Source organism: Papilio polytes, unplaced genomic scaffold (genome assembly GCF_000836215.1).
Source record: "Papilio polytes unplaced genomic scaffold, Ppol_1.0 DF824180.1, whole genome shotgun sequence".
In the NCBI taxonomy this organism is placed as follows: Eukaryota; Metazoa; Arthropoda; class Insecta; order Lepidoptera; family Papilionidae; genus Papilio; species Papilio polytes.
In genome coordinates, this window is record NW_013525024.1 from 2,086,116 (window position 1) to 2,107,623 (window position 21,508).

The 21,508-nt window shown below is 33.4% G+C and overlaps 1 protein-coding gene across 1 annotated transcript; it reads left to right on the forward strand.

Annotated features, from left to right (window-relative positions):
* The first annotated feature begins 377 nt into the window (after positions 1–377).
* On the forward strand, positions 378–1,871 carry LOC106111015 (cytochrome P450 6B5-like). The gene has a single exon (XM_013292982.1). It carries the CDS (start codon positions 378–380, stop codon positions 1,869–1,871), a length of 1,494 nt encoding a protein of 497 aa, XP_013148436.1.
* The last annotated feature ends 19,637 nt before the right edge of the window (positions 1,872–21,508 follow it).

The following is a 21,508-nucleotide window of genomic DNA, read 5'->3' on the forward strand; positions in this document are numbered from 1 at the left end:
ACTCCTACCGCGTTGAATTAAAAAAAGTATGCCTAAACGTTCTTCTATACTGCTCTACATCTATGAGAAATATCATCGATATCCGTTCTTTAGTTTAGGCTACAGTCTAACAAACATCCATCCTAACTTTAGATTTGCAATATTACTAAGATTTTTGTTGGCCTAATGTAATTAACTGTATAAGTCATAGTCGTGACATCATCAATGATTAGTATTTGCCAGATGAAATGGCAAAACGGCTATCTGGTAATCGATCGTTTGCAGATTATATTTAAAGCGCCGCGCAAGGCTACTACGAGGCAGTTACTGTTTGCGTCTAAGAGTTATTACGAAGGTCAGTGCACAATTTGGCTTCTGAGGATTAACAAGTAAGGAAAATGATTTTCACACTACTTATTTTAATTGGAGGTCTTCTTGCAATTTATTATTTAATTGGAATATACAATGAGACGTATTGGAAAAAACGGGGCATTACTTTCTACCCGAAAAGCAAAGTCCTTGGCCCCATGGGACAATACATAACCTCAAGTCGACCGCTGTTTGAAATCTTCAATGACATTTATAAAACGTATTCCGATGAACCTGTGGTTGGCATTGGCTCTTTGTTCAACCCTGCGCTTTTTGTAAAGGATCCAGTCAACGTCTATCACGTTTTAACTGCAGATTTCAATTCATTCAGTCACAGAGGATTTGATATGAATGAAGGAGATATACTTGCAAACAATGTTGTCTTCATTAATGGGGACAGATGGAAGCTAATACGACAGAAAATGACACCACTATTTACTGCGACTAAATTGAAAAGCATGTATTACTTGATGGATCGCAGTGCACAAGATTTTGTCGACTATTTAAATAAGAGACCGGAACTGTTAAAGGGGAATGCATTCAATACTCTTTGCACTTTTACAAATGCCGCTGTAGGAGCTGCCGTATTTGGGATTGAAAATGAGTCGATATTTGAGTCACCTTTTCTTAAGATGGCTCTCAGCGCCTTCAGACCGACCATTAAATTTAATTTAACTTTTGCAATTGGATCACTGAATGCAAGACTATATAAACTATTAAATTTAACAATTTTTAAAGACCACGAAAAATTGTTCATTCCAGCTATAAAAGAAGTGATACGTAAGCGAGAGGAATTGAAAGTTAAAAAACATGACTTTGCAGATTTGTGTGTTAATTTAAAAAGTAAAGGTACAATGAAAGATCACGATTCTGGTTTAGAATTACAACCTACTGATGAATTATTGGCCGCTCAAGCGTTCTCTTTCTATATCGCCGGAGTGGAACCCACGGGCACGGCCATGTTTAACATTTTAGTAGAGCTGGGCCGTAATCCTGATTCGTTAAAACGCCTACACAAAGAAATCGATGATTCGTTTGAGAAATATAATAACGAGATGACGTATGACGCCATTCAGGAAATGGAATATCTAGACATGGTGCATGATGAAGCGTTGAGGATGCATCCACCAATAGGATATTTGACAAGACAATGTGTTAAGGATACCGTACTGCCCGTTGGAAACGTTAAAGTAGAAAAGGGAACGAAGATATTTACTCCAATATATTCAATACACCATGACCCAAAGTTTTACACGAATCCTGAAGTTTTCAATCCAGAGAGATTCTCACGTGAAAATTCAAAGAATATAAACAATAACACGTTCATGCCATTTGGCGAAGGAAAGAGATTATGTATTGGCATTAGATATGGAACTTTACAAGGAAAAGCAGGTTTAGTTCACTTACTTCGACACTTTACTGTTAAAACCAATATCAAAGAGCCTGGATTTAAATACAGTAAGCAGACTATACAAGTGCGACCTACTAATGTAGATGTTCAATTTATACCTCGAAACCACTGATTTATATAAATAGACAGGCTGTGTAATGAAAATGTCAACTTTTGCTTTGTTGTAAATTAAAGGACTTGTCTATTTTTAGTATGGGAGGTGATTCAAACCAACTGAACTCCTACCAAGGTTATTAGTAGATAAAATTGTTGAGATAATAAAAACTTAAAAATAAAAACCCAGCTTTTTTTTATTAACACCCAAAGTTTTTTACACCTGGTATCATCGTCTACTTGTCGGAAACACTGAAGAACTCATTTTCATTGTCGTACGTTGGCCGCTGTATTTTTCAATCCGATGTTGGCGCCTCCATCCACCCTACTTTGGTATTCAAACAAAGCTGGCGGCATTTTCGCCAGTATTTCAGTCGCCAATAGTTGTTTCAATGGTTTAAATATTAATCCAAATAAATGGCATTTGCTGTCAGAAAAATTTAATGTAAAATAAAATTGTCCTTTTTAGTATTTAAATTGGTTAAAGTTCAGAAGATATCGCAAACACAAATAAGATAACCGAAAAATCAGGGCACAAAGTACCGGGCTTAGAAATTTGGAATTCTTGCATCCGTAAATTTCTGTTATTACGTAGATCACTACTAAGTTGAAATAGGTTAAAATAAGGGGCGAACGTTACTGTACTTTTTAAACTCCACGCAGACGAAGTCGCGGGTAACATCTTGTTTGTTAATAAAATGAACTAAAAAGGACAAATTAGTTTCTAACAAGAAATTTAATAAATTAAAGCGTGTTAACATTTTTATGTATGGTATACATGTATGGATGTAAGACGTTTTTGTTTTTAAAATCTCTTATATTTAAAAACATTACATTTTTAATAGTGATAGAGCCAACTTTAACATCATCGCACAAATAGGTCGGCTCGGTTGGTGTAATACCACGACCACACAGAAAACAAGCGTGAAGTGGAAGAAATTCCGCGTTTCGTCTGATGAGTGTTGTGCCGGAGGCCTAATTTTAATCTCTTTCCCTTTCCGCCCTTTTCTTAATAGGAAATGATGGGAAGGAAAAGTGGATTTGACGGTGGAGGAGACGCATAGAAAGGGAAAATGTCCTCTTTATGTGTGTCTCCTCCTCCGTCCATGAAGGGTAGGCAACGCATCTCCAATTGCGGATGTTAATGGGCAGCTGTCGCTTTCCTTCGGTGGATTCAGGTGGCCGCTTGCTCGTTTGCCTCCTTATGCTATAAAAAAAATGGTATTCTTCATTCGTCATTTACTACGTAGGTCATTGGAGTTGCATATTCACGCTAATGAAAATACTCTACAAGACGAATGGGCGTGTTACCTAATTTTTGGAATTGCTTTATTTAATTCATGTACTCGTATAACTGAATACGCAAAATTTCATTACTAATCTTACTAATATTATAAATGCGAAAGTTTAGGTGGATTGATGGATGTTAGAGTTTGTAGCCTAAACGGCTGAACGGATTTTGATGAAATTTGGTATAGACGTAGAAGATAGTCTGGAAGAACACATGGGCTACTCAATTTCATTTTTTTAATTCCACGCGGACGTAGTCGCGGGCGCAAGCAAGTTTAAAAATAAATCTAAATATTTTAATGTAGCAAAACGTTGAACAGAAACATTTGCCGTCTTAATTTCTAGGCGCTTGGAATAGTATGTAATTCATCTATTACGCTGGGAATGGATATTCAAGTAGTTAACAATCATAATTCTAAGGTACTTCTAGCAGTCCCACAAACATGAAATTTAGAACATAGATAGAAGTCAATGTGTAATTAAAGGGAAAAATCTAAGAATCTAGTTTTTAATAGAGAAAATATTAACTTGACCTCTAGTTCGAAGCATTTTCAGGTAAGGAAGGGTTCAAACTAAATTGGTTTCTTCGACAAAAATTTAATTTGGAAACCTACAAGAAGAAGTAAGATCCCACAAAAAATTTGAAATATAATAAAGTAATGAATTATTTATACAGCTTGTTTAGGTTTATTTTTTCAACAGCGGCACCGGCTAGGACTTTAAAAGTCTTTATCTAGAATTATTTTTCATAGCATAGATACGACGCCCAGAGAATCAAATCTTTGTAAAGGCAGGGTTTTCTCTTCTGTAGATGTCCACTATAAAACGTTTGATAATTTTTTATAATTGGTAAATATAAGAGAATAACCACTCGCGTACTGAAACGATATCTAAACAAGTTACAACAGTATTAAATAAGGCAACATAATCTCTGAATTCCATTTAAAATTGGACATCTCTTAGGTTGTAAACGGCGCGAACGAAACGAAGTATTTAACATTCGTTTGAGTAATCGGCCGTAAGTCTGTTGTTAACATCACTAATGGCCTGTCCCTCCGCTAGCTGATAGAGGCTCAGATAGCTTAAAAATGACGTCACTGTTAGATAAGGTAACACAATCCGATATGTCCAACACATATTTTAACGTTGGATTGTTATCAGACAATTTACAGTTCGGTGGAACAAGCCCTAGAATGATTTCGAGCTTAACTATTGTTATAATCCATATTTTTGTTTACTAATATAATATAGTGTAAACACCAAATATAATAAGGAATTATATATAGAGGAGGTATAGTTGCAGCCTTAAGCCATATCCCACAAAAAATATGAAATGTAAAAACTGCCGAGTCTCGCTTTCCCTATAAAAGTGCGTGAGATGTCATTTAAAATCTAATAATTTTTGTTAGTCCCTATTATATAGCCTTGGCAATTACTCGGCGCCATCATTTTTAAAGAACACCACTTGATGTTTATTCCATAATTATTTAAACCTAAACAAATCTCTCGAGAACAACGTATTTTAGTTTAAAAATCAATTGGTCAAGTTGTAATCCGTTTCAAGTCCAATTTACGTTTCAAAACAAATACAAACTCACGAAAGTTTATCAACCGATGCTTTTAAATGTAAACTTGAACAAAATCCATTAATGTTTGTAGAAACAGTTCAGTTATTCGTTCGGACTTTGTCGAGCGCTTGTTTTTGTTTCGTTTCATTTGTTTACTATTAACAATCGCAATTATCAAGTGTTCAAAATGCAAGGATGAGATAAATTGTTTAATTAAGTTTTACAACTCGTTCAGTTAACTTTACCACGTATGTTATATTTTTTACAAGTAATTAATTAAAAGTTACATAGTTGTCAAAGAAGGTTACTGTCTATACGAATATTATGAGGAAAACTTTGTTTGATTGTATGAATAGGCTCAAAAACTACTGGGTCTGTTTATAAAACTGTTTCACCGTATGAAAAGTAATTTATCTATGAGTAACATAGGCTGAATTTCTTAATTTTTTACTGTTATTTTTAAATTACACGCTGACGGAGTCGTGGGCAAAAGTTAATCAAATATAAACAAAAATAAATCAAACGTTTACTGATAGTATTATTATAAAGCAGAGGAATGTATAACAGTTGACATTAATTATATACTTGAAGATACGAAGATAATTCAATTATCCGAAATTAATTACACTTTTAAGAACGCGATTATGAAAATTCGAGACTTGATTTATTTACGCGACAAGTGTTAAAGAATGTTCGTAACAACGCTTAGCTGTTTTAATTAAACGCTAAAGCTTAATGGGGTTTTTGGGAGACTGCCAATGTAAAATTTTGATATTAAATTATAGTTTAAAAATGAATTAAAAAAGATAAGACTACATATTTTACTTTACAAAATTATCACAGCATAACATAAGCCAATAACCTACAAGGGAAGACAGAGATTCCCTATCTCACCTCTTCCACATATGTACTGCGCAAACATGGACGATTTTAGGGACTTTATCTCAGTTAAAGTTACTGTATGCTATTTTTAATCAAACGAGATTATTTGATTATAAATTATGGTCTTATTTCGAGCAAAGTTGTATTTTTATAAATAAGTTGCTGTGGCTCGCGACTTCGCCTGCGCGAAATTAAAAAAAAAATAATAGAAATATAGCCTATGCTACTTACAGATAAATTGTCTTTCTAATTGTGAAAGAGTTTTAGAAATCGGTCCAGTAGTCTTTGAGTTATTACAATTCATACAAAAATACAAATCTTTCCCAGTTATTAGTATAGAAGTACAGAAATAGATGTAATACGTAAGATTATCTTTAGATTGAGAGAGTATAACAGCAGCAAATGGGATTAAATGTAATATCAATTCCGTTGGAATCGAATGCATTTAATACAAAGAAGGTCCTAATATTTACGCTCCATTAGTCTGAACGTTTCTTGCTATTTCTGCACGAATTGTCAATGCGGACTTTGGCTACGACTTACAGAAAATGGGTTTTAATCATACTAATATTATAAATGCGAAAGTTTAGATAGATGGATGAATGGATGTTTGTTAGAGTTTGTATCCTAAACGGCTGAACGGATTTCGATCAAATTTGGTATAGATGTAGAGGATAGTCTGATAGAATACATAGGCTACTCAGTTTTGTTTTTTTTTAATTACATGCGGACGGAATCGCGGGCGACAACTAGTATTGCTTTTATCTCTTAGGTAAACTATACAATGAGATCATCATATATTTCTAAACAGAATCCTAAACATAGCATTTAAAAAAAAGTATACAGTAAATAGGCGTAATTAGGCTCCAATATCATTTGCCACAAAATACTTTAATAGCAAACTGTTTAAATAAAAAAAACGTTGTTGTTGCCTTACAAATGTTTCATGAAAATCACTACACTTTTTGGATTTTACACAAGTCAATTAACTCAAAACAGCGGCAATAGCCCAATGGTTATGGGGTATGGGTTACCGATCTTGCGGTCGAGGGTTCGAATCCCGGCATTTGACAGTCGTGAACCATAGCCTATCACAAGGTGAGTGGTTATAGGTAAATTTACAATAACATCTACTAATTTAATTTTAAAAAAAAGTAACAAAGTATCTCATCTTTATGAATTTGTAAGTATTATAATATTTTTACTTATTATCATGAGTAAATGAAGCTTTGATGAAGTTTATATTGATACATGAATGCCTTCCCTCAGTCGCCTCTTATTCCCAAAAGAGTACTTAGAAACACTCCCTTATTTACAGCTCCCGACACTTTATACCAAAAGAAATATTACAAGAGATATTTTATTCAATTGTAGGCCTCGAGACTAAAATAAACCGAGATTTGTTGGCTTACATTTTTTTCTTCAAAAAATTTATTTTTCACCTAATGTTTCAGACGTGGTTTTGTTAAATGAAGTATAAGATTTTTTAGCATCTCGTAAAGTAATAAGATCACAGTAGGTACATATTTATAGTTATAGTGTTTTTATTTACATTTTTACTTTGGTGTAATTCGGCTGTAAGATCAATTTTTTTTTACTTGGGATTAAAAATAGCTTCATGCAATTCTTTTCCATATTTACCGCGAATTACTGTTAAAATGGGTACAAATTGCTTCAATTATTATAGTAACGTAATCTATAAACATACATATTTGAATGGTTTTTTTTATTGTTGTTAGCTTGCACTACCGGAGTTTTCAGTAGCGAAATTCACGTGAAAATCTCGGACATGGATACGAGAACGATTTTACACAAAACCTTTTGAAGTTCGTCAGACCGCAGCAGTGAAACGTTACACATACGATGTCGATACAATATCAAAAATTAAATTGAACAAGGCTACGTCATGCTCCAGTTAAATTTTTTCAGTGTTTAGTTTTCTTTATTAACTAGTTTTCACCCGCGGCTCCGTCCGCGTGGAATTAAAAAAACAAAAGTGAGTAACCTATGTGTTCTTCCAGACTATCCTCTACATCTATACAAAATTTCGCCGAAATCGGTTCAGCAGTTTAGGTTACAAACTCTAACAAACATCCGTCCATCTTAACTTTCGCATTCATAATATTAGTAAGATAATGCACTTTATTAACCCATTCCTACAAGTTTAATAGTAAATATCTATTGAGGTACATTGTACTAAAGTTTGGATAATTTAGTACAAGAGATTTCTTTAAAAAATACAGAGAGTGCGAATTAGACGATTTTATGTAACATTTCTTTGCAAAAATATCAACATACACTATAGAAGTGATTGTTTTCATTTTAATTTTTGTTACACCAGTTAACTAAAAGTTTATGACTTATTAATCTTCCTTCTTATTATCTTACTAATATCATAAATGCGAAAGTGTAGATGGATGGATGTTTGTTGAGTTTGTAGTCTAAACGGCTGAACGGATCTTGATGAAATTTAGCATAGACGTAGATGATAATCTGGAAGCACATATAGGCTACTCACTTTTGTTTTTTTTTAATCCCACACGGACGGATTCGCGGGCGAAAGCTAGTACATACATATAAATTATTAGAACAAGTTGACGTCAATTATTTAAATATTTACATTTCATATCCTAAAAGCTTTCGACAACCGATGGTCAAAGTAAATGTTGTCTTAGGTTTTGTTAAAAGGGGTTACCTTGAATGACATGCTTATCATAAAATGTAGGCATAACGTTTTATTATAGGACTAGCCTTCACCCGTGACTACGTCCGCGCGGAAAAAAAAAGCAAGTAGCTTATGTGTTCTTCCCGGCTATCCTCCATATCTATGCTAAATTCTATCGAGAACCCTTAAGCCGTTTAGGCTCCAAACTCTAATAAACATCCATCCAAAGTTTCGCATTTATAATATTAGTAAGACAGAGTTTTTTTTATTGTTATAAAGCTAATAGAGAAAAATGCGAACTAAATAATTCTATATTCTTTACTCGTACTAATATTATAAAAAGAAATTTTTGTATGTATTCGATTCAAGTAAAAATTACTGGGCCTATTTTATTCTTTCACCATTAGAAAGGATATTTATCTGTAAGTAACATAGGCTGTAATATAGACTTAAATTCTGTTTTTTTTTTTAATACCAGAAGTGAATTTTGTATTTTACATCTTTAAATTATTTTGTAATAAAAGAAACTTTATTAAAATATTCCTTAACAATAAAACAAATAAAAATCAGTGAGCAATATGAGAAACTTGTTATTTGAACAATACAACCAGCCAGCGAGATCTGTATTCATGAAAGGTGCAAGATTTCTACTATTGTTTTAAAATGTTGCTCTTCGAGAAATCGACTAGTAGTTCCACAAGACTTAATACAAATAGCGGTTTTCATACAAAATTATTTCAGTTACAGCGGATTTTTAAATGTATCTATACTATTATAATAAAGCGTAAACACACACTTTTTTGTTGCTTAAGATCTCAGCAATTACGGCATGTTTTTGAATAATTCTTTTTTTAATGAAAAGTCCTACACTTACGTCAGGCTTTAGGCTATATATTTTCACGCCATTAAACTTGGGGGGTAAATATTTTGGATAAAAATCCTAATGTGGGAAAGAGACCATACGATACGAGCTGCCAACATCAAGAAGCAAGATTGCCATAGTAAGGTCATTGGTATTTTGACATTTGCAATTGAGAATTTGATAAATGTGAACAATAAAATGAATTTTTTATAATTTAATGCGGATGAAGTCGCATGGGAACAGCTAGTTAGTTATAAAAGAAACCGCCTATGTTAATACCATTTCAGTTTTATCTGAACAGTCCGATCGATCAGACTAATCTGAGAACCGTTTAGCTCTCAGATTTTGTCTATACACGTTACTTTTCTCTGAACGATCCGAATGTTCGGATATAGTTAAGCGAATTTTCATATTAACTCACTAATCCAAAGAGTGGTGCAAAATGTATCACTAAAGCAAGTTCTCAGTCTTTGTACAAGACTAAGCTGTGATTAGAAATTTTAATAATAGCGTCTTCACATGAACATCCTTTGAGTCTACACAAGTTGGGGAAGTGATATTAAATTCTAAGTCTATTTTGTACTAGACTAGTTCTTTTGTAAACATCTATAGTACTTTAGATCTATTACATAGACTGTATTACCCTAAAAATAGAATTAAATACTGTTTACTTAAACACCTGATATAACTCCGACCGTCACTGATTGTTATTGTTTGCCTCATCGTAGTTATATGTTACATAAATACCACGCTGCTATCTGTATAACTACTGTTTAGCTAAGAAATAGAATAGGCTATAGGAATCCGAGGCAAAGTAATGTTTCAATAGCCATACTTTGTCGAAAATCCGCGCTGGGTGCTTCCTACAGTTACTGTATGAAAATGTACTCGTAATTGACACGCTAATTTTTTTATGATAAAATTCTTTAGTAATAACGCTACTGATCTATAGACTACGAAACTTCGCGGCACTAATGCTACGCCGTTCGTAGCTATAATGCTACGTACCTTCGTAGCATATCGCTCAAATAGAATTCAATATTACGAGTACGAGCAGTATTAGAATAATATGTAGCTTGGAATTATTTGCCCATCTTTAGTTAATAGTTATCATTACAATGGATAAAGCTACATAGTTTCGTAGCATACCGTTAATATAAATTTTAAGCTACAAAGTGCAGCACATGTGGTAGACAGTTATTGCTGTCATGTGACTATCCTTCCGGATTGGATAGTTCTCTACAGAGATGGTTATTAGCGTCTAATATGAGACTTGCTTGATGCAACCATTAACACAATACTATTTCATTGATCACGTCATTGCATTTAAATCCATAAAATAAATACGGCCACCTTTAGATACGTATTACACTTTTAAAATTTCAATAAAATAGATTAAAAAAAATAGCATACTTTCAGTATAGACATTGTTATCTCTATTTTTATTGAACTAAATCGTGATTCACTCTGGAAGTAACAAAATAAAAGAGTTCCTGTTGTAACAATGTTCAAGATAAAACAAGGGGAAATTTTATCAAACGTCGTGTTGCGGAAAATTTTCTCGGAACCCAAGTGAACGGAACTAGCCGTGGAAAAAGGAAGCACTTGTCGGATGGGATAGGAAATGAATCGACCCGCGCCCCGACACCTGTTTCACGACTAGACACAAATATGTTTTACAAACTTCAACGTGTTGGTAACAATTATTATGTTATGTTTGTGTCCTTTTTATTTTGGAACTAGTTGACACACAAGTAATTATTAATTAATAGTAACTACTAATAACTTAATTTTCAGATGTTCTTGCTGGTATCATTAGATGAGGTATCCTTAGATAATACCGTATTCTTCATTTTCTTCATTGCTTAGGGTCTTGCTTGTCCTAGTAAGCCACCACCACGGTGTCCTGTCTTCGGCTCGTCTCAGGGCAGTTGGGATGTTGAGTCCTATGGACTGCACTTGATGGGTCCATCGGAAAGATTATAGATTTGGTGCTTGGTAACAAACTTCGTGCAAGATTCTGCGGTCATAGTATTTCATATATCGGTAATTTGCATAGAAACTATTGTTCTGTATTATTTCTACAACACTATTACAATATAATCTAGTAATACGAGTACACTTATTACAAAATAATAAATACAATATCTACCCCTTTTTCGTTCCGATAAATTCTTAACAAATGAAACCGTTATTGTCATCCAGTTATAAGCTTTGTTGTCGTTCGCAACAGAAAGATCATAAAGTCACAACTTGATAAATTGCTTCATAAACTTATTCAACTGTAAACGAGTGAAAGCATAAAGTAAACAATGGTATTGTAATACTTTCGTCCTGACAGTTTTAATTTTAATAAACTTATTACCAAACTGAAAAATTATTTCGGTGAATTATTTGAATCATACTTTTCTGTTTATCATATCACTGGTTAGTTTATAACAAGAGTAGTTCAGTCGATAGTTGACATAACAAGTATACACTAGTCGTAATACATTTTCCTTTCAAGATGAAAGTTTACATTAATATATTCGTTCGCGGTGTTGGCACATCAGAATGGAAGATTAGCCGTAAGTATTCTACAGGGAATACGATATATCTGATAGAAAATATTGCTAGAAAGTGGATATTCTTTCACTTCTTTCTTTAATTTTCTTGTTAATAAATTTCCTTTTTCCACTGTGTCCGGTCTTATCTCTCGCTTCTTTATCAATCTGTGAAATTAAAATTAAAACGTTAGATAAATATAAAGAGTAAAAATGACACTTTATTAAAAACCAATCTACATTTTTAGCGTTTGTAAACTCGTTGTTTTTAGCAATTTATTAAGTAATACATTTTTAATTTATAACAATCGTTCATTCGTTTCAATCCAACCTTGGAATGTCAAATCGATATTTTTACAATCAAGTTCAAATTTAGAATTGACGTCTACCAAGTTATTTTTAAAATAAACTATTCTGTCTCTGAATACAATATAATTTACAAGGTTGAATTGAAAACGAATAGAAATGAGTTATTATCAAGATACGTGCAAAAAGAAACTATTTATTCACATTATCACTCGCTTTTAGTTTTCTTTGGTTCAAATGTGAAAAAAAAAACTTCTTACCAATGAGAAAACAAGACCTTCTTACATTAAACATGATTAAATTAACGACATGAATTAGTCCTTGATTCAACCTTAACTGCACTAAACCGTTATCGGTTTGTTCTTTTTTACATTTTTAAAATGAAAACTAGTATACACTAACCTTCCCGAAAGTACTTAATTGCATTCTATAAATACATATAAAAATAATCCGATTCATACCGGAACTTATTAAGCCTTACACAAATCATGAATTGCTAAAGCAATTCATCTCAATTTTCCTAACAAAGGAAGACAGCTTAATGACTGAGGGAAGGAATTGTGTACATTTGTTATGGGCACCCTACGACAAGCAGTGAAAAGGTTGAAATAACCATATTGTTTGATTACCTTTTACAGCATTATAATTTTGTTTTCAATAGAATTATGTTTAAGTTATACAAAGTATATTTGTTGTTGTTCAATAAACTGTATATCTTACTAATATTATAAATACGAAAGTTTAGATAGATGGATTGATGTTTGTAGTCTAAACTGGTGAACGGATCTCGATGAAATTCGGCATAGATGTCGGATAGTCTGGAAGAACACATAGGCTACTCACATTTGGTTTTACAATTCTACGCGCACGTTTGTTGTACACAACAGATGACATATTTTATAAAAGAACAGTAAACATAGATTCAGTAATCGTCTACATGGAGAGGATGTTTTTGTGGTAATTCAGTTTTACTTAGTACCAGTATTAGATCTAATTCTAATGTCCATTTGGCTAATATAATTTGCTATAATTACATTAATGTGTGGTGCGATCTTCTGGTTAAATTATGTAATTATATGTTACTTAGAAACGAAATAAATGTTGACTAAGAGAAATACACAATTAGGAGAAGATCGTAATGTAGTTATACTATAAAGCGATACAAATACAACGATATAATAAATACTATTCTAACTGTAGAGATACCAGATCGCACCGAAAATGATCATACTAATATTATAAATGCGAAAGTTTAGATGGATGGATGTTCGTTAGAGTTTGTAGCCTTAAAGGCTGAACGGATCTGGATGAAATTTGGCATAGATGTAGAACATATTCTGGAAGGACATAGGCTAATTACTTTTATTTTTTTTAATTGTACGCAGTCGGAGTCGCGGGTGAAAGCTAGTATGTCAAAACATAATTTGTCCTGTAGGCTAAAATGCTTCTTTATAATTGATGTTTTTTGTAAACATAATGGACTTTGCCATTAAAAACGTAGACAATCCTTCAAATACATTTTAAATGTACAATTTTTTTTTATTTCGTGACTCTACCCTTCTACATGGCTATTGGAAAAGATTTTATTCGATAGCGTTCTTATTCAATTAATAACAATGTACCTTTACCAAAAGTAGTGTGGCTATACCTTTATGGTAACCATGTTAATATCCATAATATCCGGAGGCCCAATTTTAGTCCTTTTGCCGTTCCACCTTTTTCTTATAAGTGATGGATTGGAAGGGAAAGTGGATTTGACGGTGGAGGAGTTGCATCGGAAGGGGAAATATCCTCTTTACGAGTCTCTTCCTCCGTCGATTAAAGGTAGGCGACACATCTGCAATTGCGGATGTCAATGGGCAGCGGTCGAATCGCCATTTAGGCGGATTTAGGTGGCCGCTTGCTCGTTTGCCGCCTTTTTGTATTAAAAAATCTATAAGTGATTGTCAGAGTTAAAACACGTATTAAACTAACTATGATTTCTGTGGTAACACATTTTTTTTAGCTCCAAGGAAAGTTAAAGTGCAGAACATTAGAATTATTTGACACACTTCTGTAACAAAGTTCGCTTGACCTGCCGCCACAAATGATAAATTGAGTTCCAACTCGTTAAATTCACTATTGCCTCTCCACATTGGAATCGTGCCCATTATTGCTTGTGCGGTCATTAAAAAGGATTGCAGAAAAATTATTGTGTTAATGTTTTCGTTAATATTACTTCCATGAACGATTTATTCAGCAGCTAAAGAAATTAAATGACATTTATAAAATGTAGTAAAATGTAGTGTCTGACAATGAAAACTGAAATTAAATTAAATTCTAGAATAAACTTATTCAATAATAACAAAACAAACGAAACTTGAAATTACCAATGAAAATGCATTTGTGTTAATCATAATAGCAAAAAGTTGTATCATCTGATTGTAAGGTTTAAAGATGTCACGATATTTTTAAAATTGCATTAAAAACGAAAGCAATATTACCCATAAAATATTTAAAATGAAAAATGTTAGCAGGCAACATTGTTTTCTACTATCATGGCTTGCTAGCAAAGCAGTCCGATCCGAGTTAGTAGGCTTTCAACGTCGTGACGTATGTTATGTAATCTATTTTAAATATTCCAGATTTACGTCTCTCATTGATTCGATTTCGTCGCAAATATTTTCTTATCAAAAGGATAGAACTACCGCCTGACAATGGCGTTCACGGAACCGAGTTCAGATTTAGTATCCCTGAATAGGGGTACGTGTGTATCGATCAAATAAACAATGTATTGAAGGGCGATATTGTCGTGGAGCGGAAAATGAAACCGGAATCCACAAGTCAACGGAAAATTCAACACAAGGCCTCGCGAAAGATTATTCTGCCTTCCTTGGGGAATAAAATGAAATGACTTCGAGTAAGAGGCTTTGCGTTCGGCATTTTGCGAGTTTCGAAAATTTATAAATTAATTTCGAATATAGATTTAGAAATCAACTTACAGGAATAAGTAAAACGATTACAATCTTCGTATCTAGAATCAAGAAAAAAATTATGATTACATCAGAACGCTACGCAAGATTTTAATTTTTGTTTTTTAAATATTAAAGAAAAAACAGGACTATTAGTAGCTCTATGTTTGCGAGCGTAAGCACTCTATTGTAATTTAATATGATCTGAGCGGAATTATCTACAATACGTCGCGACAAACGTAGGAAATACCTTTACAAAATGTAATTATTTAAAATACATACATATACTGTAAAATTACCTCCAGGACGTGTAATTAATATTGCTCTTTCATTATTAAACTCAAGTTTAAACACATCACTATTAATAGATAATTTCTACGAAATGTAATTTTGTATTGGCAATTTTCAGCGAACTGGATTATAGAAAGCATTTGTCTGCGTTGTCCAAAAAAAAATTCTATTAATAAACATAGCCTATTTATTACTCAGTTTTAATGTAGCTTTCTAATAGTAAAAGATATTTTAATCTATACATATAATAAAATTGGAGCGTCTGTAACATCAAAAGAAAAATTCCAGATTTCGGGAAGATGGTGTTGACGTTTCTGATAACGAAAATCAAATTTTAATTATGTTTTTGTCTCACTTTCTGTCTGCAAGCCGCCTTTGTTTCGGATTATCTTCGAAATGGTTCCACCGATTTCGGCCAGACTTTTACTAAAGGGAAGCTGGCAGACGGGTACATTATAAACAACTTTTTAATCTTAACATTGCGTGGACGAATTCCCGGGCAAAAGCTAGTCTAATAATACAAATCCTTCCTCTATAAATATTAAGTATAGATTTAAACGTATGATCGCAAGTCCTTTGATCTGATCTGTTATTACTTAGGGTGTCTTTAGTGTACTTAAGATCATTTCAGATATCATTTTCCTGACTTCAAAGTAATACTGTGATTCAAAGTGTTTGTATATCGAGTAATTACTTGTTCTATAAGTTAACAGATATGTCGACCCTTTTGTATGCTTACCTCGGCGCATTGAAATGTCTCTCTTTGTTGTCGAAATTCACTGACAAGTCTACATACAAAGATATGATTGGTGTATCACAGGTTTATTGTTGATTCTTCTCGTTACAGATCTCAAAGGCCAAGTCTACATTTTGTACGTGACTATGTGACTATTCGTAGCATAAAGAGGTTATACTTTTGAGAAAAAGATGACGTTTCTACAGTTTTTTTACTTGTTAATGTCAATGAATATTTTCTTTATTTCTTTATTAAAACTGCCTAAACATCTTAGTTGTTAAGTTTGTGATATTGAGAATAACTTGAAACTACTTCGGGTTGTGCTTGTCTTTTGCCTAAAAGGTAATATTTTATTTATGTAAGGGATACTAAAATAAGGCATTGTGTAACCAAGGGACCGGAGGTAATAACTTTTAGTTATGTTTAGATGTAGGGTAAGGACAGACTGAAAAGGTCATTTAAGCATTAAGGGAATGACCTATTCGTCTACTGATTTATTAAAAAAGTATTAAAGTAAATTGGAGTTTAATAAAATTTAGTGTTCTCGTAGACTAAATTTATCAAATTCTCTTGGTAGAAAATCCAATTATTGTCAGAAGTGAGTTTTATATTCTGGTAAATGTGGCCCTTTAACGCAAAGATTCGTTTAACGTGAATCCGATGGAGCGAAATTTAATCTTATTAAAGGCTTCCTGCTTTGAATTCAGTAAAGTGAGCAAATTGTAATGAATGTAATTTAAATACTGAATGGAAGTTTAAATGTGCATATGACACCGAATTTTCGAGACATCATCATCACCAGCTCACTATACATCCTTACTAAGGGGCTCGGAGCCTTTTTTTAAGATGGGGAATTCGTTACGCAACCCAGGTGCCTTGGGGAAGGACCCACAGGGTATGTGGGACTCTCTCTACATTCCTGCCCAAAGGTGAAGGAACGTGGAGCCTACCCACTAAACCCCCTCTGGTTCCCTCGACTTCACCGTTCACCGGGGCATGGGCACATGTTAATATTCATCACACACCCCGATGGTGATGGTTGTGGACCTCCTCAACGATCGTTCAGCCTCTGTTGTGCGCGGGAACCCGTGCGCGCCCTTTCCATCTCTTACTGGATGGGGACCTCCCCTTGTCCCTCACCCGAGACAAGCTATGGGGGAAAGACTAGAGCATAGTCTCGCCTAAGGGGCTCGGAGCCTACCCTAAGTAGGTGACTAGGCCTTAGTCAACCAGTCTAGCCTAATGCGGGTTTCGAGAATACGTGGATATGAAAAGAAATTAAAATACGTTAACATAAACCCGAAATTATGTTAATATGTTACAAGATATCTGTTCTAAATGTAACTAACATTATTAGTATTTACATGCATATGTTGACGGTATCTTACTAATATTATACATGCGTAAGTTTAGATGGATGGATGTTTGTTAGAGTTTGTAGCATAAACGGCTGAACGGATCTCGATGAAATTTGGCACAGATGTAGAACATAGTCTGGAACACATAGGGTACTTGCATTTTTTTTAATTCTACGCGGACGGAGTCGCGGGCGAAAGCTAGTAGTAGACAAATTATAGGTAACTCTTTAAAGTGACTGAAAATTCAGTACAAATACAGGAATGTGGGAAATAGAAAATACAGTTTTCAGATTAATTTTACCGAAAGTTGGACGTCGAAAACAAATATTTTATGAGCATATTCAACAACCCGTGCACGTAAGTGTCGCGAGCAAGCGTTGCTATGAATTATTTTTTTCTAGACAAAAGATTTTACTAGCTTCAATTGATTCACACAAGCATAAATATGCGTATACCGTTATCATTTTTATATATGCAATAAATTAAAGAAAATGGACTTTTAATTGAGTAGAATTCTAAGAATTGATTTATAAAGCAATTTTAACTACGTATTTTATTATTTTAATTATCAACAACTCCGTCCGGGTGGAATTAAAAAAGAAATAAATGTGTTATTCCAGATTATCCTCTACATTTATGCCAAATTGCATTAATCTCACTTCAGCAGTTTTTTCAGAATAGTTTTTCGAACACAGTCACTTGTCTATAGTGTTTAGCAGAGGACATAGTGTCGAGGAATTATGACCAGCTCCCCAACTACTAGTTCACTGCGTAGATCAGGACCACCCCTCCCTTTAGCAGTTTAGGCTACAAACTGTAACAAACATCCATCCATTTAAACTTTCGTATTTGTAATATTATCAAGATTAAAAGTTACATTTAACTATTTGAAAATTTAATCAGGTATTTAATATTTCATAATAAGTAGCACACTCTTTTTATTTTTAAAATGCGTTTGAGCCGTGTTATGGTTGTAATTATGGTTAAGTGTAAGAATTTCTCGATAGTACTTCGTAAGCGCATTTCGATGGCGAATGTCAATTTCATGCACTTCGACTTCGTAATTGGTGTCGTAGTATTTCGATCAGGTCAATGCACAAAAGTTCAAGTAACGCAATTATTTAAAACTAGCTGTTCCCGTGCGACTTCATCCGCATGAAATTATGAAAATTTTATTTTGTTGTTTACATTTGTCAAATTATCAATTACAAATGTCAAAATGACACGACATGATGACAACCTTCCTTCCTTAATGTTGGCAGAAACTTATGGTCTCTTTCCCACATAAGGATTTTTATCCAAAATATTTACCCTAGAGTTTAATGGCGTTAAAACATATAGCCTAAAGCGTGACGCAAGTATATTGCTTTTTATTAAAACAAGGATTATTCAAATATATGTTATTGCAGACATCTTATGCAACAAAGAAGTGGGTGTTTACGCTTTATTATAATAGTATAGAAGTTTAGAAGAATTGTATGTTTTGAATAACTCAAAAACTACTGAGCCGATTTCATAAATTCTTTTACCACTAAAAAGCTACGTTATCTCATAGGCTCTATTTTTATTATCTTATAATTTCATGCGGGCGAAGTCGCAAGCAACAGTTTAAAATATATTCGAAACGACGTAAATTTAAGTTTGAAGATTGCTTTTTTTTAATAACATATAAGTGTATTTCCAATAACTAATATAGTATTTAAAACTTACTGAAAATTTGTAAAAACCACACTAAGCAATATATTGCCAGGATAAAGAAATTCACACAAAAATCCCCACTGAAATATAAAATTCAGAATCCACGAGTTTGTTTTAGATTTAGCTGGATTTATACGGTTTTATGTAAATTGCCAATGTGACATATTCTTTGAACAAATGGGTAGAGAATATTTAAATCACATTTCTCAATGTAGTATAGTCAAACAAAGATATCTGGCCTATGAAGGAGGCACTGCGATCGCTTTCACTGTCAGAAGATATGTTAAACATCCTCAGACATCGTAAATAACACGAAAGAAAAAATGACATGAAAGCAACAGCACGAAAAGGAATTTGTGACACTTTTGACATTGACAGAATGAGCCTAGTGGGTTGTCAAGTCAAACTAAATTGTAATTAAGGTAGCACGAGTAGTAAGCGTAGTAAGCATCAATAATAGGCTATTTGTTTTGGGGTACTGACTACCGATCTTGCGTTCGAGTTCGAATCCCGCCACTCGACTATTGTCCAAACCATATCCTAGCACAAGTCTAGAGCTTCGTTGGAATGTTAAAAGAAATGTTTTGAATAAAAAAAGTCTGACTTAAGTTAAGGATGAGATTTCCTTGTCGGTCTATACAACAAATCTTGTACCACTTTTTTGTTATCAATATAATTCAGTTCGACTCATGCCGGTTCAAATAACTTTCCAGTTCTCTAATATAATTGTGCAGATCTACCAATGAAACGGCCGTTGTTAATCCGTACAGCTGTTGTTAGTTAAACACTGTCCCAATCTCAATTTCGCGTTTTAATCAAAATTTAATAACTCGACGCCCGAAATTACTACCGGATTCGCATATTGTTTCAGTCGAATTATGTTTTGCGATGCGGGCGGGTATTATGAATCTAGTTTTTGTTGTATTTATTGTTTTATTTATAAGCAAAATCATAATCACCATCTTAAGTACTCAAGCCACGGGCGAACTGGTGCGGACCAGTTAAATCACTTTGGTCTACTAGTGATTTTCATTTATTTATTGTCTAAAATTCACCACACTTTATTCTTTATTCAATTTCTTCTTAATTTAGACTACATTCATGCTTGATACGTTGTACAAAAAAATTAACTACACCACAATATTAAATTATAATTAAACGATACCCGTTGTATACAATGTTTCATATTTCTCCCATAGTAGACTTGACAATGATCCTAGCCATCTCATTAAAGGAGCGTAGGGCGTCAACCGTTCAGGTGGAGCGACGAATTAGTATGTGCAGAAGTCGTTGGGTGCGGAAGGTGGAGGACCGCATTCTATGGAAGGCATTGGGCAAGACAGTGGGCAGACAAAGATGATGACGGTGATGAAGATGATGATGATGATGATAATGGTGATGATGATATTATTATATGCTAATGACTAATCTATAACATTAATAAAAGGAAAGTTTTGCATTTTTTAATGTATTAAGAAAACTCAAAAATTCTTGGCCGATTACAAAAATTCTTTCACCGTTAAAATGCTACGTTATCAGTGAGAAAGAGGTGTTTTTATTTTTTATTTCAATTTCATAGGGACAAAGTATAGAGCAACAGCATAAAGCATAAAACGGGATTTAAAGTTTAAGTTTATAAAGTCCGTTAGATATAACGTATACTGACAAACTTCGAACTGTGTCGTGTTCTGAAAAGTCTTTCATGAATAATGTAGAAGGTCGTCAAACATTCCGTCCAGTGTAACATATAATAACTTCCTATACATATTGGTATCGAAGGCGTTTTTTTTTTCTTTTTATTAAAAATATTAGTGGATTTATTTTAATATACTAATATTTCCTTTAACCATTCCAACTAAGCTCTGGGCTTGTGCTAGGATATGGTTCACGACAATAGTCGAATGCGGGATTCGAACCCTCGACCGCAAAGATCGGTAGTCCGTCCCCCAAACCATTAAGCTATTGGCGCTTTTAAATACTACCTAACCCAGTTTCCCAGCTACACTTAACCATTCGTAACATTTAGTACTGCTTGTCAAATTCACTACAGCACCACAAATCATCTACTACTATATTATTTTCCTTATGATTGTCTGAAAAAAGTACTTGCTTGATATTCACACAATAAACGTAATAAAAACAATAATACAAATCTGAAAACATAAGAAATGAAATAACAGACTGCAATTTGAATTTTATACCATTTTTATGAATAGTTTACGACATAAATCGCAAACGTAATGTAATAAAAGTCACGTACTGTCAAATATCGTCGCTTTCATTGTTATTGTTCGTGGATTGAACAAAACTTTATTTTTAAATCAATCTGTAAACTGTTTATTCGTATAAAAATCATGTCTCTTTGTGTCAAAAACGTTTTATGTTTACATATTTCAAATATGAGGCGACGCAGTGGTTTGGAGTTTAAATGAACGTATGAAAATTATGGATTAATGCTGGGTTGTTGAGTTTTCATTTATTTTACCATTACCTATTGATTCATTAG

Bases quoted from the DNA above. Each gene is read 5' to 3' on its own strand.
- LOC106111015 (XM_013292982.1), top strand. From the start codon at position 378: ATGATTTTCACACTACTTATTTTAATTGGAGGTCTTCTTGCAATTTAT.